Genomic DNA, 18,514 nt, shown 5'->3' on the forward strand with positions numbered 1-18,514 from the left:
TTTTCTTTCTGTTAAAAAGTGTTATCAAGTCTTTGGCTGAACTTTATTAAACTGCAGTTTAACAGGTTGTCAGATGGTGTCAGTTTAAACCTGGATATGAGAGTAAACAAGGTCAGTTAAGGGGGGAAATTGACATCAAGTTTTTGTTGTTATGTGGAGAAATATTAAATGAGATTTCCACAGATGTCACCTACATTTACCTCCTGCCAACCTCCACAGCCCTAACTGACCTGATTTCATTGGTTGGATTTATCAAGGTAAATCATCATAAATAGACCTTGGATCACTGCAGATCATCCCTTTTAGCAGAACATACATGAATTATCCATATTCAAGGCATCTTCTCAACTGGAGTCTGATGATGTTGAACAGGATCCAATTAAATATAAACAGGTGCACCAAAATAACCTGGAGCATTTTAACTTCAACTGTCAAGAGCAAGGACAGTCTAAGTAAGGACTGGCACATAACTCACCCCAATAGGTTGAGATATTAAGGGGATTTTGGCCAGTCCTGTCGCAAATTGTCCAGCCTCCCATATCTAGGCATAAAAGTTAGGGGATGGGATGGCAGCTTGCATTCTGAATTCCCCTCCCTTTTTTCAGGATAAGGTTCAGCCTGAGCTGCTCTTGAGCAATTTAAGCTATAACTTCCTTAATTTGTTTGTAATCCTCCCACTAAAATTCAGGGCAGGTTTTAGAAAACCTTTGGCTGCCTGTGCTAAGCTCCCACTAACTTCACAAGGGCTCTCTGTGCTCCTCTGAGTTCAGAATTGTGTTCAGATCTCTTTGTCATGAGGCTTTCTGGTGCAGTGTATGCCGTGTAGTTGTAACTGCTTCAGTCCCAGGATATTAGAGAGACAAGGTGTGGGTGAGGTAATATCTTTTCTGGGCTCAACTTCTGTTGGTGAGAAAGACAAGCTTTGGAGCCACACAGAACTCTTCTTCCGGTCTGGGAAAGGTACTTCTAGTGTTACATGAAAATGCAAGGTGGAACAGATTGGTTAGGATAAGTAGAAGCACATATTGTGAGGGACCATTCAAGGCAGAGTGGCCTGTTAACACCTCTGCAAAAAGAGGAGGTTAGTAGGTTACAGATTTGGTAATAAGCCATAAATCCAGTGTCTCTGTTCAGTTCATGATTTTGTGTCTAGCAGAATGATGAATTTAAGCTCTTTACTCTGCTAAACACTTTACCTTGAATGGTCCCTTACTAGGATTGCCAATTTTGGTTGAACATATTCCTGGAGGTTTCATCGGGACATAATCTTTCATTAAAGGCTCCAGGACAATCTTGGAGGGCTGGCAATTCTATCCCTTACATAGTAGTTTTCAACCTGTGATCCACAGACCCCGCAGACTGTCTAAGATTCCCAGAGGGGTCAGCACCTGCATTTGAAATTGTTTGGGGGTCCGCAAATGGAAAAAAAAAGGTTGAAAGCCACAGCCTTACAATATGTGTTAACTACTTGTGCGAAACAATCTGTTCCACCTGGCATTTTTTGTGTGGAGTACCTTTCCCAGACCTGAAGAAGAGCTCCAAAGCTTGTCTCTCTCACCAGCAGACGCTGGACCCGTAGAAGATATTGCCTCACCCATTTTGTCTCTCTGGTGTAGTATATGTCATTTTTTAAAGCGCTGCTTCTACTGGTCCCCTGGGCAGGGCCCCCCGCCGTGTCTTAATTTTAGTGGCCTGATGAGGTATTTGCGTCCTGCTGAAGTTAACGTGCGGCATCTTGTGTCTAGAATAGGTTTCTCATTGGTAATGGGGTTTTATTCAGTCCTTGCCTTTCTGTGACTTGCCTGCAGTTTGCTCTTGCTGCCTCTGTGTGGCTTACGCTGCACGTTGAGTCACCTCTCTGTCTTTATTCCAGCAGTCAGGCCGCTAATTAAGTGCACAGGCCGGCCCTTCGGTGCATAATATTGTAATGAGGTAGGAGGGCTTGGGCTAGCCTAGCCACCGCTGTCTTAACATGAGCAGCAGACACTGTTCCTGGTGTCAGGAACTAGGAAGAAGCTGACTCCTTCCTTTGGATTTGACTGGCACAATACACACTGAAAAGCAGATGGGGGAGGTCCGCTTCTGATGCGGTGCATGAGCAGGGCGTGGGGACGCTAGAGAATCTCGGAGAGGAATCACCGGAGTTTGCTGAAGATGGGTAACCAGCCGGGGAGACCGGAGGAGCTGGAGCAAGGTCTGTGTGTACTCGGGAGGCTGCTTGTATTAGCTCTGCGTTGTTGTGCTCTGTGTCTCTCTCTGCTTTTGCCGCACACGCTTAGTTCGTGCTCTAGATATTTAACTGCACAGTCCGATTGAGCAGAAAGGAGAGGCGGCTGTCCTGTAATGCTGCTGTTTCGGAATGTTCCCAATATGCTGGAGATAGTACAGTTGTTTACCTTGCGACTAGGAAGTGCCATTCATTGTTGGTACATACCTGAAATCACAACGCCCTCCTTACATGAGGATTTCGAAAGAAACCCTTTGCTCCTTTGAGTAAAGAGCCTGACGGATTATCAGTCCACGTAGTCTACATGATGCAGTTAAAAAGTTGTAATGTATATCTCTTGATGTACAACATATCAGGATCTGCAGGGTGAGCCTCTGCCATTCATTGTTTATGGCCTGAGGCCTTAGGTTTTCCAGGCCTTTAGAATTTAAAATAATGCCTTTGTGAAGAGTCTCTCTCTTTCCATTGTCTCTCTGAAGCAGTGCTTTGCATATTAAGCACTTGAACGTTTTATGGAAGGTGGGGTCTAATGGCAGGTACATTTCATTCCCCACTGCAAGCGTATATGGCTATACTGTGTGTTAAAACAAGCTGGTAATCTGCCTTTATTGCCCTGATGGCTGCCCTCTGGTTCACCCTGCTTGCCTCTGTGACACCTAGTGAGGGAAGAACAGTGGGCTCTCTTCGTCCCTAGCTAAGGGACTGTTTGAGCTTAGGACCTTTGAAGGTGCAGAGAGATCACTCAGCAGATAATTTACTAGCATTCTGCTTCTTCTCACTGTTGTCATGGGGAGTTTATTCCCAAAATTCTATCAAGACCGTTTTGGGAAAAGACTCTTGATAAACCAATGGTATAAGTGCAAAGCAGGCCTGTAGCTAGCCATTTGAAATGTAAACACCATGTAGTTGATCTGGGGTGGGGTGTGGTGATGGAATCAACACTTCTCATTGCCACCTGTTGGAACATGTGATCTTCCAAGATAGATCTCAGAGCAGCAGCCATGTTAATCTGTATCTGCAAAAAGAACAAGAGTACTTGTGGCACCTTGGAGACTAACAAATTTAGATCTGTCATTGGATGTTAGCACTGCAGTGTGTTAATAACCAGCCTAATGAAGAAAATAGTCCACCAATAGTCAGTCACCAGAAGAAATGCTGCCCCAGGGAAAAGGAAAGTCTCACTGAAGCTAAACGTGTGTTATTCTCATTGCGGGTGGGGGGGAGCTGATATTACAAAGTCAAAGGGGTGGGTGGGAGACAGGGGCTCCCATAGCTCAAAATCAGAATTCCAGGAAACGGACTCAAATTTTCAAAGAAATTTACGGAATTTGAATGCCTAGCTGACATTAAAATGAATCAGTAATGAGCATCTAAATCCCCTTGATGGCTTTGAAACTCTCAGCCTTAGTTTCAAGCCATGCTGTAAGGTTTTTGTGTTGAGGGGACAGGGTTACAACCCCATTGTCCTCAGCAAGATTAAAATCCATTCTTGCAGTGTATATGGGATTGGGTCTTGTTTTAACCCTGTTCTGGGGGCGAGGGATAGCTCAGTGGTTTGAGCATTGGCCTGCTAAACCCAGGGTTGTGAGTTCAATCCTTGAGGGGGCTATGTAGGGATCTAGGGCAAAAATTGGGGATTGGCCCTGCTTTGAGCAGCGGGTTGGACTAGATGACCTCCCAAGGTCCCTTCCAACCCTGATATTCTATGCTTTGCAGGATAACAGCATGACTGAGGAATACAGTTAAATGGTCACCTTGATGGGGGGCTAACACTGGCCATAAGAACCTAAATTTCAAGCATGAGAGGTAGATGAAAGCTTTGCTTCCGATATCTCTTGCTTGTTGATGAGACCCAGGGATTCAGAAGCTTTACTCTTTGTCACTTCACCATAAATGCCAGTATGTGGTGGCTTTGTTTCTGTTTGAATGGAGATTGGGGCAAATTTTGCTCTCATTTTCAGAAGTCTGAATCCTCCATTACTCCAGATTTACACTGGTGTACCAGAGCAGAATTTGTCCTACCCGAGTCCTGTCCTTGCTGTGGCTGAAATGCTGCAGGCTTATACAATCCTGTGTAAACATAGGTTTCAAAGTAGCAGCCATGTTAGTCTGTATTCGCAAAAAGAAAAGGAGTACTTGTGGCACCTTAGAGACTAACAAATTTATTTGAGCATAAGCTTTCTCACTTCCGAAAGCTTATGCTCAAATACATTTGTTAGTCTCTAAGGTGCCACAAGTGCTCCTTTTCTTTTTGTGTAAACATAGTTATTGAGGTCAGTTTCCCTGGTTGGCGTGGCCAAGAATTATTCTGCTGACAACTTTATGGACACTGCCTAGGGCAGGTTTGATGTGTGGCTTTCCTAGGTAAGATAGCCAGTGATACCTAAGGGGCAGATTTTTAAAGATATTTCTATTGGTTTAAATGGCAGTTAGGGGCCTAAATTACTTTAAAAATCTGGCCTTAAATGCTTCCAGTATGCTTTGGATCAGAGCGGAGTTCTAAATAAAATCCATGGCCACACACATCCAGGAAGCCCACATTTAAATATGTTTGCTGCTAATTCAGTTAGAGCTGTAGTGTGCACAGAGCCTAGGGGAGAAGGGAAGCCCAGGTACACCAACACATGTTAAATGCCATGCTGGGGTTAACCAAATCCTACAATACACTTCCTGCTGTGTCCAAGTGGGAGTGAAATGCTGTGAGACAGGGATGTGGAGCTTTGTCTAGCACTGCTCTAGCATGTCAGTAAGGAATGCATCCGATGAAGTGAGCTGAAGCTCATGAAAGCTTATGCTCAAATGAATGTGTTGGTCTCTAAGGTGCCACAAGTCCTCCTTTTCTTTTTGTGGATAGAGACTAACATGGCCGCTACTCTGAAACCAGTAAGGATCTAGCTAGCCTCAGAAACAATCATAAAAAGCCATGCCGAGCGCAGCAGCATCTGACTTCAGGGCCTGGCGGGGTCCATTTGAACAACTCTGGCCATCTCCCCTGACTGACACGGGTTGCAATGTAAAGGATGGCAGCAATTGTGATCATTCCAGGCTGTTGGCTGGGTGTCAGTGCTGTCAGGAAGCAGGAGGGAAATCCTCTTTACCAGGTAAAAAAGTTGGGAGCAGCCAAGATTACATAGGGGATCTGAGAGAGGCACTAACTAGCTGAGGAGGATATTTGGGAGGCTGGAAGTGGTAGAGGAGAAGAGATGCCAGGGAGGATGAGTTTTCATAAAGGGTATGTCTACACTGCACACTCCTTATGGCAGCATTTAGAGTACATACGCTGCATGCCTTCAGACTGATGTAAATAGCAATGTAGAGACATGCCTGAACCATTTGTGCATGTACCCTACACCGTTCTCTGCACTCCTCGTCTATGCTGTTGTTTTTACCAGTGTGCTGTCCTGCTTCCTCCCCTATTGCTGGAGCCTTTCCCCACTGCCTGCCCCCAGCCAGAGCCTTTCGCTGCCACATGTATCTATGCACTACAGTGTGGATGCAGCCCACTTTTCACTGCGGCATGTAGCTACACTTATCCTACTTCCTGCCGCTTGTGGTGTTGCAGTGTAGACATACCTAAAGTGATCTGTTGTTTGGTGTCTAAGGCCCAGTCTACACTTGAAAATTAAGTTGGTATAACTAAGTCACTCAGTAGTGTGAAAAGCATTCCCCTGAGCCACATGGATAGCACAGGATTCACTCGGACTCCTCCCAAGCTTGTCTACGTTCTGCCAAGGTCATTAGTGTATCAAACCCAGGGACAAGGACATTCCTTTGCAATATACTAGACCCCACACACTTTTCATCCTCCCAAATTCCACAATCCTTTTTAATCTCTTGGACCATAATTTGAAATATGTTTACACTCTTAGGCTTTATCTACACTGGACTTTTGTTGGTAAAACTTGTCGTTCAGGAATGTGAAAAAAACCATACCCCCAACAACAAAAGTTTTATCGATGAAAAGCACCAGTGTGAACAGCGCTTTGTTGGTGGGAGAGCTCTCCTAGAGAGAAGAGCCCTATAGAAATGCAGAGATATTGTTCGCTATTCAGCAGAATTAGTTCTCCAAGTGCCAGGTCAGGCCCAGAGCCAGTGGAAAACATTACATGTGATGATATTGTGTAAAAAGAGGCCACATCACATAGGAAATAGTTGGAGATCTTCATAGGAATTGTGTGGAGGAGTACAAGACCATGCCATCTTATGGTATGTAGCAAGGGGAACCACTCAGATATCCACTTTGGATTACCAATAGCTACGTATATGCAGTGCTGTAGCTGTATTGTTCCCAGGGTATGAGAGAGACAAGGTAGGTGTGGTAATATTTTTTTGGACCAGCTTCTGATGGTGAGAGACACAAGCTTTGGATTTATACAGAGGTCTTCAGATCTGTGCTTGTCTCTCTCCTTAGCTGGTTAGGCAGCCTGGATTTCTAAGCAAGCATTCTGCAGTCTTTGAAGATATCAATGAACACAGTGTGAGATTGTGTTTTCTGTTTATCCTCTTCAAATTTGCAAACTTGATGATTAAAATCATTGGGAGTAGGTGGAAATAATGGCTTGAAAACAGCAGGGTTCGGCAGAAATGATAATATCTCTATTTGGAAAGAGGTGATCAGTGAGGTTATCCAGGGGTTAGAGGTTTTCTTTGTTGGGATTTTGCTCATTGTTTAATTGGCTTGAATGAGAATACCAAATGTAAGAGAATACTCTTGGGTAGCATTGCTGTACCCTTTTAAACATCCGCTCCGTCCCACCCCAGAGTTGGCTACATTTCATGGTGGAGGAAGGGATTCCTCTGTGTATGTGTAGTTCATAAAGCATTTGGGATCTTTCAAGATAAAAGGCACTATAGAAATATGATTTAATTATGGTGATTAACTTCATTTTTAATGTATTTCTTGCTTTCTATCATCTTCAGAGTCCTCCTCCAAGTCCCTGTTTCCTCTGCTTCTCCCACATTCCCCTTGTTAATATTGGAAGCCTTTTATTTGAGCTCTGTGATGTGTCGGCATATCACCTCTGCCAAATAAGAGCCCAAGAGAACAGATTAATTTGAAAGGGGAGTGGGGAGCAACCAGATTAATGACTCTTGACTAGTAGTTTGTATGCAAATACCAACTGTAAGCTGCATCCTCCAGGGGTTCAAATGGTGAGTCTTAGACCTTCTGTTCGCCAGTAGAGCCAGCAAACCACAACTTGTGGTGGACAGATTCATTCTTTAGTCACCTCTTCCTCACATGAGCTGCTTGTGCCTGTGTAATAATCTGAAGAGTAGTAACAAACTACTGATTAAACCAGCCTTGTACAACTTTATTTGCCTCAGGAGAGTAATTTTTATTTCTATTTTAATTTGCCCTATCTTTTGAGGCCAGCTGATGCCAACCATGATGGTATATTTTTGTGATGTGACCACAGTTGCACTAGAACTGGACTCATCACTAAATCATTCCACAGAGGCTGACAGATGTCAAATGGCAACAGTCACTTTTGGTCTGTAGGCCAGCTGATAGTCTCTCTAGGCTGTATTCATTCCAGGAATCCGTGTCCTAGGTTGGGGTGGCCCTTTAGCCACTCCAGTGACTAATTAGCTGCCTCCCAAGTGATGTGTTTGAGGCCAGGGTTCAAGTGATAACCTGCAGGTCAACAAGAACCAGATTTTTAAAGGTATTTAGGGGCCTGCCTCCCATGGAAATCAATGGGACGTAGGTGCTTAAATGTCTTTAAAAATCCAGCCCGGGGAAGAGACTGCAAGGGCCCCAGAGTCAGGGGAAAGGAGCTATATAGGGGGCTGTCCACACCAGTGGGATGGAAGTCCTGACTGGTGATAGCTGGTGTGTGGGCAGGGGCAGAAGCCTGTTGAAGGGCCTTTAGGAAGGGGCAGGCAGCAGGATATGTTTTATGCTTTCTGACTGGTTTTGGACAATTTTGGTTTTGAAAAATAAACTCATCCCTGGAGAAAGGGACTGAAATTTTGTGTGCTTGGGAGCTTTATTTGACTTGACTCATCAGCTTGTGCTATGGCTAAAGGGCTCTGTAGCTTGTGTCTGAACCATCCAGTCTCCCAGTGCTGGTGTTACGTTAGTATCCGTTAAGAATTAATAGAATGGATATAATATAACAGTAAATGTAAAAGCCAGTCTGCCTCTCGGAGGGTTGACTAGATTCATTAAAATGGCGCAGCTGTCCTGACAGTGATGGAGGGGAAGGAAAGCACCACTGGATGGCAAAGTGATGAGCTTTTCTGCATTGGCACTGGCAGAATGTTAAATATTGCTGCTGACTTAGTGGGGCGGGAAAGAGAAGACTAACTCCATTTTGTTCAGGTTCTATTTGGCTCCTCAAGGCCTTATGGTTAGGAAATTACTTGTGGAAACCGTAGCATGGCTAGGAACTCCATCTTGGGGCTGGTCTACACTACCGCTTAAGTCAATGTAACCTATATTGTTCAGGGGTGTGAAAACAACACCCCGCTGAGCGACGTAAGTTGTATCGACTTAAAACATTGTCCACACCACGCTATGTCCCGCCAACATAGCTCCCGCCTCTTGTGGAGGTGGAGTAATTATGCTGATGGGAAAAGTGCTCTCCCATCCAGCACAGCACATCTTCACCAGACATGCTGCATCGATGCGGCTGTGCCGATGTAGCAGAGTAGTGTAAACTTGCCCTTGGTCCATCCCTTCTGAAAGATCCTCCTATGGGACTTCCATCAAATAGCAGCACAGGATGTGTCCTTGTAGCTTTGCCAAAGGGAGTCTCACTGATAGAGCTGCTGCTGCCTCAGTTGCATTAAAATGGATGTATCTTGATCTGTTCAATTTAGCTTCATTGATTATTCCTCTTGTACATTAAATCAGTCTTTATAAGATCTCCCTTTGAAAGATAGCTTTAAGAGTTGCTGGGGCAAATTGAGGCCAAGTGTAAGAAGGTACCTCTCTGTTGACTCTATTGGTGTTGCACCTGCTTATATCAGATCTGAATTTGGTCTCTTGTATGTTACTCACAAGCTGGCAGCAGCAGGTAAGCATGTCTTTTGATCTTCCAACTTTCTTTCCTTGCAGGTTTACTCAAGCCTCCAGGATGATAAAAGATGGTCCTTGGTCACAATGCTGGCTAATCCAGAATTTCCACACATCTTAATAGATCAGCTTTCCTTTCTTCCCTGATTATGAACTCCGTGCATATGCCTAGATAGCTCTCAAAAAGTGCCCTCTATTATTTTCAGTGCAATGGCAGGGCATATGTTTCTTCTCTATGACCCCATGGTCTGAATGTGCTTCAAAGGATAGATGTGGAACTTACCAAGGTAGCTTCTTTGGCTGAGTGCTTCATCCCCCTGCGTGGGACGATCTATGACTCTCACTGTGACTATTCCTATGAGCTCATAAGGTTTCAATTGAGCTACAATTTTCTATCCTTGTAATCAGCATTAATTACATTACATTGACCTGATCAGCAGGAGGTTTAGCCAATGGTAATATGCAGAAATAAAAGAAGTAAGTCTTGGGGACAGACATGTTCTGATGATGGAAAATGTGTCCTTGGGAAAACAAAGATTAATGTGGGCTGCAGGGTCCTGTGCTGAGTGTGACTTGTTCAGGTAAGTGCTATCTGTGACAACTTGGGTATATACTCCTCTCTTCTAGCAAAAAGAAAAGGAGTACTTGTGGCACCTTAGAGACTAACAATTTATTTGAGCATAAGCTTTCGTGAGCTACAGCTCACTTCATTGGATGCATTCAGTGGAAAATACGGTGGGGAGATTTATATACACAGAGAACATGAAACGATGGGTGTTACCATACACACTGTAACCAGAGTGATCAGGTAAGGTGAGCTATTACCAGTTACTAGCTGAATGCTTAAGTGGCTTTGGTCTCTGTATTTTGAATTGAATTTGCCCAGATGCTAGGAAAAAGTGCTGGAGAACAGGCTGAGTAAATATATCCTTGTCTTCTGATATTGCTGAGCTCCCAAGTGTTGGACCTAAGTGTTAAAGATCATGGGTGAAATCCCACTGAAGTCCATTGGAGTTACTCACTATGGGCATGGCTACACTGGAAACTTCCAAAGTGCGAGTGTGGTCATGTGCAAGCGCTGGGAGAGAGCTCTCCCAGCGCTCCTGGTAATCCACTTTCACGAGGGGATTAGCTCAGAGCGCAGGGAGCACGGCTCCCAGCGCTCGGAGCCTGTCCACACTAGCGCTTTAAAGTGCTCAGACTTGCTGCGCCCCGGGGGATGATTTTTCACACCCCTCAGCCAGCAAGTTAGAGAGCTATAAAACGTAAGTGTAGACAAGCCCAAAATGGTAACTGTAGTTCTTTGAGAGAGTTGCCTGTGCATGTTCACCCTCCCACTTCTGTCTCAGCTTTCTTACAGGACTCTTGAGTTTAGCAGAATAAACTGAGGTGGTGGGGCTATGTGGTCCTTTTACAACCTTGGCTCTAAATGTTTGGTGCCAAGAGGTGTTTTTTGTAGCCCCACAGGCTCTGTTTTCCAGAAGCATTCTGATACTCAGCACCAGTAGGAGTGCATTTCACAAGTATGACTAGACAGAGAAGAACCATGGTTACCCTGGTAAGTAACCAGGGTAACAGGGCATTTCCTGTACCCTCCCAACCATCGGTGTTTGAATACACTGGCTCCCTCCCCTGGTGAGTGAGGACAGCTCCTCTGCACCGCAGTACAGAATGCTTCCCCTGAGGTGGGCTAGCAAGCTGCCTTAATAGTAATAGCTGAGCAAAGAAGCTTGCTGGGAGAATCCCGTGCTGGATTTTCCAGCCCCTAAAGGGTTTGGGCACTTTGGTGGTGTAACATTTACATTGAAGGTGTAGTAATTCTTTACAATGCCACGTAATAAAGAAGCGATAGCATCAGGCTTAAGGAGCTGGTCCTCCAAGGGTGTGGATAATGATCTGTTGGCAATGGGCTGGATCGCTACAGGACAAGGAAGGAAAGGACGTTTTAAAAATAAGTCCCAGTAATTGTTTTCACAGGCAAGAAAGCAAATGCAAGTGTCTCTTGCTGTAAAGTGGGTGCTTGGGCCCAGTGCTCACGTGGGACAGCACCAGCTCAGTGGGATGCTTTACTAATCCAAATTAATTGAGGCACAAAACAGCCTGCAAATGTAATGGGATTGGGAAGACCCTGTGCACAACCAGTTCCTGTAGTGAATGGGGTTCATCCCTCTATGGCGACTGGGTTGGGTATTAGCTCAGCAGCACCACTTTGCAGGGAGCGTTATGTCCCTTACATTTGTCTGTCCATAGCAAGAAAAAAACAGCTTCTAAATGCATCATGTGAAGCCAGACTGCTTCCTTTCCTGATTTGGGGTGAATCATGTGAGACTTTCTCCCTAGTGAAGAGAGGTTTTCAAATCTGCTCCACCATCCAGAATTCTGGTCTAAAACGGTCCAGGGATCACTTGCTGCTAGTGATAATGCTGTTATTAGATCATCACTCTGAACAGTTACCGGGCAGTGTCCCCTCCTCCTTTTCCCCTTGCCTCAGGTGGAATAAATGCTGCAGAAGTTTGGGTGTATAGATTTTAACATGTTTAAACAAAGGTAGCTGAAAGTTTAAAGCTGAAGTTTTAGCTCAGCCTGGCATAGTGTGGGGCAAGCTCTGCACAAAGAGCCCATTCACAGCCCCACCAAGGCAGCAGACATCAGACCAGAAGTACCTCCTGGTTTGTATGTTGGCCTCCCACAAACAGCTGTGACCATGCACCTCACTGCTCACCTGACTCTCTGTCTGTTGTTCCTCTCCTGGACGAGGGGCACAGTTCTTCCAATGCACATCCAGCCCATAGGCGTCTCCTGAGTGCAAGCTGACAATTCTGAGACTTAAGATGGGAAGGGAAATACTCACTAGGAATGTGTGAGTGCTTATCTCCCACAGGCTGCGAAACACTGCTTTTATGTCACATCACTGAGACTGAGGAAGAGACAGCATGATAGAAGCAGATATCCTCTCACCCTCTGCAGCTCTCACCTCCTCTACACAGGGCTTCTTTGAGGCTCTTTGACTGGGGAAAACCTTTGATTGGTCTTTTAATTATTAACTGTTTTTTGGTTTTTTTTTTAAACCAAGCAGTTGAAGTTCTTCCTCCTTTGAAGTGGGCAACCCTTTATAGGTAACATTCTTATTGCACTGTGGAGCATTCTTTCTATTTTCCTTCTGCCCTCTTCCCTGCCATACCCTCATCTGGACAGCAGTGCTCCTCACCTATGCAAGGGGTTGAACTTGTGTGTAATTTTTGTGCTCTCAATCCAGTTCCCAGTGGACTGGTGTGCAAGCCACAAAACCCACCTTCACAATATATACTAATTGGCCCCCTTGTTGGCATCTTCAGCAGAGAGGTAAAGGTATGGATGGTCAGAGAGTCTGAACTCCCTTTTCCACCTCTAGAGATGGTCCCTTTAGCCAGTATAGAGGCATATTAGAGGTGTACTGTGGATGAAGTATATGCTACTGCTGTCCATGTTCTGGTCATCAAAGGATTTCAATATGCAGGGCTGTCAACTGTGTTAATTTAGTGCTTATGTTTCATCAGCACTAAATTAACACAGTACTTACAGAACAGAAAAAAGAGTAGTCCCTTTCTATATCACACAGCATTTGGGTTCTTAATGGCCGTTAGGGCTTTTTCAGGGACATGCACCATCTGTGGAGATTTCAGAGTCTCTGTGTATTGTTCCTGTCAAGAGGTGAATAAATCCCCACATTCCAATCCTATAAACTAGCCTCTTCTAATGAGCCATGCTGAGAATGGGCCATCTTTTCTCTTTTCCAGGCATTGGTTTCACAAACTTCCAGTGGATGTTTGGCTTGTCTCCTAGTCGCTAACTTTAACCATAAACTAACACTAGGCTTGGCAGGATTTCTTTTTTTTCTTATTGTTTCAATGGATAATATTGATGTTTATTTTCAAGCATTTTTTTCTATTTTTATCTATTTAATTTTTCACAGTTGTGCAAAATTATTGGGGGTGGAGGGTCAATATAACATGTCAAAATATACAGAGTAAATAGCCTTAAATCAAATTCTAAGTTGCAGCATTTTTCATTCTTTGCTGGTCTGTAAATGCAGCTTATTGATGAATTTATTTATTTTTTGTCTGTGTGGGGTGAAATCACCAGTTACTGACATTTACTGATAAAAATTTAATTTTTCTAAGCCAAACTACCTCTTGGTTTGGCTCCACAAAGGCTCCTTCAAAGGCTGGGACCCTCCTTTCCCTTCCCCCAGGGCTGGATAAACTGCATATCCTCATGGGCAACTGTTTGTTAATAGGTTATGGAGCTTTAGCAGGCTGGCTGGAAACCATAATAAAACCTGGATTATTACATGGCCACCACCTGTGATGAAACTCTCAGTTCTTTCATTAAAAACCATCCCTGCAGTATTACAACTCTTAATTTCAGCAAATGGGTGGGTGTGGAGGGTTTGTTCCCCATGCTGCATGCTATGCAATTTACCAATTAGAATAACAAGTAGTGTAAAAACAATTGGACCTAAAAATCAGTGCCTTGGGAAAGTGTCCTGTGTTGCTGGGCAGGGACCTGTGTCTTGAGTTTTCAGTTTTAATCTCTTGATCTGGGCTGGCAGAGGTGGGAAATCAATGGGGACAGGATGTACTCTTTACTCAAGGCTGGGTTCCCCAGTCCAGATATTGCCATCAGTGCCACCCAGCTGCTCCTCCACCATGACAGAGGGACCACATCTTGACCCCATGCACCAGGTTGCAATGCCCCTCGGTTTGGTGGCCCTCTCAAATGGGGGGCGTGAGGCAAACTGCCTCTTTTTTGCCTCCTCCTCTTCATGGGCGTCCCTCAGCCCAGTAACTGCAGACATAGACAGGTGGGGGACCAGAACAAATGACTTAGTCATATGTCATGCATTTCCACATCTATGAAACTGTGCATTTCTGTAAGAGATTGCACATTTACCCCAGTGTGAACTTGTTATTTCCTGCCTCAATCTCTGTATTTCGTGACATAAAATTCTCCAGTTGGAACAAATTGAGAATTTTCCTGTGTTTTCCCCAGGTGTAAATTTTGCTCCTTAGCTTGGCAGTGGGAAACATGGAAAATGCCAAGTGAAACGATGAAGTACTTCACAAATGTGACCAGGGCGTGATGATTCTCTGGCATCACGAACTTTCACACTGATCTAGCTGGGGGCTGTGTGTCCTGTTTTGTGAGACCTTAATGTAATGGCCTTGTGACTATAGGGTGTATGACACATCTCCTCAAAAGTGGGGGAAAATGTGGCTTTCTCCCTTCACAGGCAATAGGTCAATGGGGAAAGACAGGCAGGACTCAGTTTATCCCATATGCTCCTTTTTTGACACTTGTAACTTCTGTAAAGTATTTTCCAGTGTTACAAGTAGCAGAATATGACTGTGTCTATGGGCATGGCAGCATTCCATTCAGTTGGCTAGAGTCTGCACTGAGGAGACTGTGATACTACCACTTCCTTTTTCCCATAAGCAGCTGAGGATGAATGAATTGGTCCCAACAGTCTCCAGGAAGGTGCTTCTGGCATTGGGTCTTTCTAGTTAGAACTGCATTTTAATCTCACACTCTGTTCATGGAGGAGGAGGGATAGCTCAGTGGTTTGAGCATTGGCCTGCTAAACCCAGGGTTGTGAGTTCAATCATTGAGGGGCCCATTTAGGGATCTGGGGCAAAAATTGGGGATTGGTCCTGCTTTGAGCAGGGGGTTGGACTAGATGACCTCCTGAGGTCCCTTCCAACCCTATGATTCTTGGCAGCCTACTGGCATGATCCTGTGAAGTTTGGCTGGTCTGAAGGGGTTATGGTATGTTTGACCCCCTTTTCTTTTTGGATTGCTGTTGTTCCTTCCCACACTGTCACAGATGGGAAGTGTTTGTTAACTAATAGTTGTCAGTAGCTGAAGGAATCCTTTATCCATCTGATGCCAGGTCAGATATCTACTAGAGTTCCCGTTTGACAGCCATAGGTAAACTGGAATTAGATTGTTGGCCTACCCATTGCGCCATAAGGACCATCAGTAACTGAATTCACACAGTCTGTATGGATTTGGTTTCAGTATCTTTATTTGCAGTGCTCCTTTTGACCCCCAATGCAGGTGTTCTGTTTACTGTTCGTCTGTATAATTATATTTTCCAGAAACATGATGATAGCTGTTCTGTCAGCATTATTAAAGCTGGTGCTGTTGAGTATTTTATTAACCTCTGCCCTGCATTAATGAGGGTTCAAATGAGTAGGTTGTGTTTTCAACAGGGAGGATCATCTACTGGGCAAAGAGCTACAACCCATGAAGATCCTGCCCTGGGTTCTAATCCCATCTAACAGACAGTTGCCTTAAAACAAGTCCTTGTTCAGTCTCACCAGCTGAGAAACTAAGTAGAAACAGCACCTCACTTAAAATCAGATGCTTTCTTTGAGCAGTCTTCCTGGGGCAAATCTTAAAAAGAGCCCTCATTTGGCTCCCCAAAGCTGAGGCGAGCCTTTCTCTGAAAGATGGGAGGCTCAGGACCAGCAGCACAAGCATTTTCCATGAGAAAACACACAGCAGAGATATGTCTCCTGCTGCATTACAAGCTTCAGGTCTGTATTTTAGCTTCTCTTGACTACTGTGCATTGTTGAGGTGGCTCATGTCACATCGGTCAGTTGGTAATCCCATTGCAGAGATTGTATTCATAACTGTGTGCAGTGCTTACTTTTCCTAAGGAGGCTTAACACCTCCAATAAAAGTCCTGTTACTAAATTTCTTCCATTACAAACCTCTATCCCAGTCACATTCTTGCAGACTGACTACTGAAATATATGGTCATGCTGACCTTTAACTGTTCCACTGGACCCCTTGAACCCTCATCCCAAAGGACATTGCATTTTAGAAGGCCAGCGACCACCCTGGCTACAGCAGCAGCAACTAAATCATTCATACAGCTTCCTTGGATGTTGAATGCAGCTTTCTAACAGGCCACCCTAATCTTTCTTCCTTTCTTGTCTTGTGGTTCCGTCTTTCCTTTGTCTCTTTCAAATGGTTCTGTAAAAACTGAGAAACGGGTCGATTCAAAATGGGTTTTGCTGAGGGTATAAAATGATATTTTAATTTAAGCAAAATCTCTGTTTAAGTCTCAGGATGAGACTAAAAGAAACCCTGAAATTAGGTTCAGATCAGAATTTGCAGTTCAAACCCACCTCTCTGAAGGGCCAAAACAGATTAGCAAATCCAAACAGCCAATCTTTGAGAGTGCTTAAATTCAGAAGCAAATTTCAATTCCCGCCCCTGGCTGAGTGAGGAAAGTTCTGCTCATTCCCTCCATCACTGCCTCTTCTCCCCGGTTGCTGAGGGTAATGGGAATTGTTAGTGACTCTGTGGCTGGCTCCACGGTGCAGATGATGAGTCTGCAGAAAGCAGAGAGAGTGAGATCTCTGGGCCCATTTACAGGACTTTCTGTATCTCATTTTGACAGGCGCGTAGGCAGGAAATGTTCTGGAACAAACAAATAAAACCAGCGAGTGGCCCAGTTCAGAGAAATGCCTGTCATTTTTGCCTGTTAATACCATAGGTGCAAAAGAAAGGCTCGGACCTTATAAGGCTTACAGAAATAATTCTTTATCCAGCCAGGAATTACTCCAGACATGGAACTGGCAAAATAAGCTCCGGCAATAGGGTTCACTGTGAGTGATTTTTGTACACCGAGATCACTGCTCTGCTATAAATTGCACTAGACTAGGGTCAGTTAGGGTTGCCAACCCTCTCAGTTTCATCAGGAGGCTACTGGAATTGGGCTCTATCTACCAGGGGCTACTGTAGCCAAATGGGGAGATTTTAGGTGCTAAAAGTCTGGCAGCGCAGTGAGGCTAAGGCAGGCTCCCTGCCTGCCCTGGCCCCGCGCCACTCCCGGAAGCAGCTGGCATGTCCCTGCAGCCCCTGGGGGTGGGAGGCGCAGGGGTCTCCACGCACTGCCCCCACCCCGAGCACCAACTTTGCAGCACTGGGAACTGCAAAGGGGGCAGAGTGCCTGCAGGCAGGGACCAATGGGCACTGCGGGGGCAGAGTGCCTGCAGGCAGGGACAGTGTGTGGAGCCCCCTGACTACACCCCCCCACCCCCAGGGGCCACAAAGACGTGCTGGCCGTTTCCAGGAGTGGTGTGCGGAGGGGGCAGCATGCAGAGCCACCTGGCCCCGTTTACCTTGGGCGGCTCCCGTGCAGCGGGGCTAAGGCAGGCTCCGCCCCTGCAGCTCCTATTGGCCGCAATTCATGGCCAATGGGAGTTGTGGAGTCGCTGCACAGGCAGCACGTGGAGACCGCTGGCTCCCCCAGGGGCCACAGAGACGAGCTGACTACTTCCAGGAGCGGTGTGGGGCCAGAGCAGGCAGGGAGCCTCCCGAGGTAAGTGCCACTGGGCCAGAGCCCGCACCCCCTCCCCCAGCCCTGAGCCCCCTCCTGCACCCCAACCCCCTCCCAGAGGTTGCACCCCACATCCTCTCCTGTACCCCAACCCCCTGCCCCAGGCTCAGCCTGGAGCCCCCCTCCCACACGCCGAACCCCTCAGCCCCTGCCCAGAGCCCACACCCCAAACCCCTGCCCCAGCCCGGTGAAAGTGAGTGAGGGTGGAGGAGAGCAAGCGATGGAGGGAGGGGGATGGAGTGAGTGGGGCGGGGCCTCAGAGAAGGGGAAGAAGTGGGGCCTCAGGAAAGGGGTGGGGCAAGGGTGTTTGATTAGACAGTTGGCAACCCTAGTTAGGATAATGGAACCTTGAGAAGGGTCTTAGCTATTCTTTGGGTGAATAACCAGCAGGTGTTAGAGCTTTGGGGCCTGTTTTATAGGACCGAGGCTGAACCTGCTGTGGTGAGAACCAGTGCCAGTAGCTTGATTCTCTCTGTGCTGGTTTGATACTGCGAACAAAACTCTGTTAGGGCCTCGGCTGGCATCTCCAAGTGATTTTTGCTTGAAACCTAAACTCATGATGAAACTACCATTTGCGTTGTCCACATTCAGTTAATTTTGTTCTTCTCATCATGGGCCTGACCCATAGCTCTCTGAAGTCTGAGGAAAGACTCCAGTTGACTTTAATGGGCTTTGTATCAGGCCCTCTATTATCCTAGTTTCCATCTGAATGAGACCCCACCTCTATTATAGTGGCACTGAGGTAGTTATTGTGTGAATTTAGGCTTTTGTAACTCGGGGAGTAGCTTCAGTCCTTGTTACAGATTACATTGATGGAATCATTAGATGCTAGATGAGGACAGTCCTCCTTCACTTTCTTGGGTTTCCTCAGGC

At 45.6% G+C, this 18,514-nt stretch overlaps 1 protein-coding gene across 3 annotated transcripts in view; it reads left to right on the forward strand.

Annotated features, from left to right (window-relative positions):
* Positions 1 to 2,144: 2,144 nt before the first annotated feature.
* SPECC1 (sperm antigen with calponin homology and coiled-coil domains 1) overlaps positions 2,145 to 18,514 on the forward strand; it is a 106,641-nt gene continuing 90,271 nt past the window's right edge. For all 3 annotated transcript variants that reach the window (XM_077836737.1, XM_077836738.1, XM_077836739.1), the window contains exon 1: positions 2,145 to 2,194. In XM_077836737.1, the coding sequence (XP_077692863.1) occupies positions 2,155 to 2,194 (40 nt within the window). In that variant the 5' untranslated portion in view covers positions 2,145 to 2,154. The remainder of the gene's footprint in view (positions 2,195 to 18,514) is intronic.

Source organism: Eretmochelys imbricata, chromosome 17 (assembly GCF_965152235.1).
Source record: "Eretmochelys imbricata isolate rEreImb1 chromosome 17, rEreImb1.hap1, whole genome shotgun sequence".
Lineage (NCBI taxonomy): Eukaryota > Metazoa > Chordata > Testudines > Cheloniidae > Eretmochelys > Eretmochelys imbricata.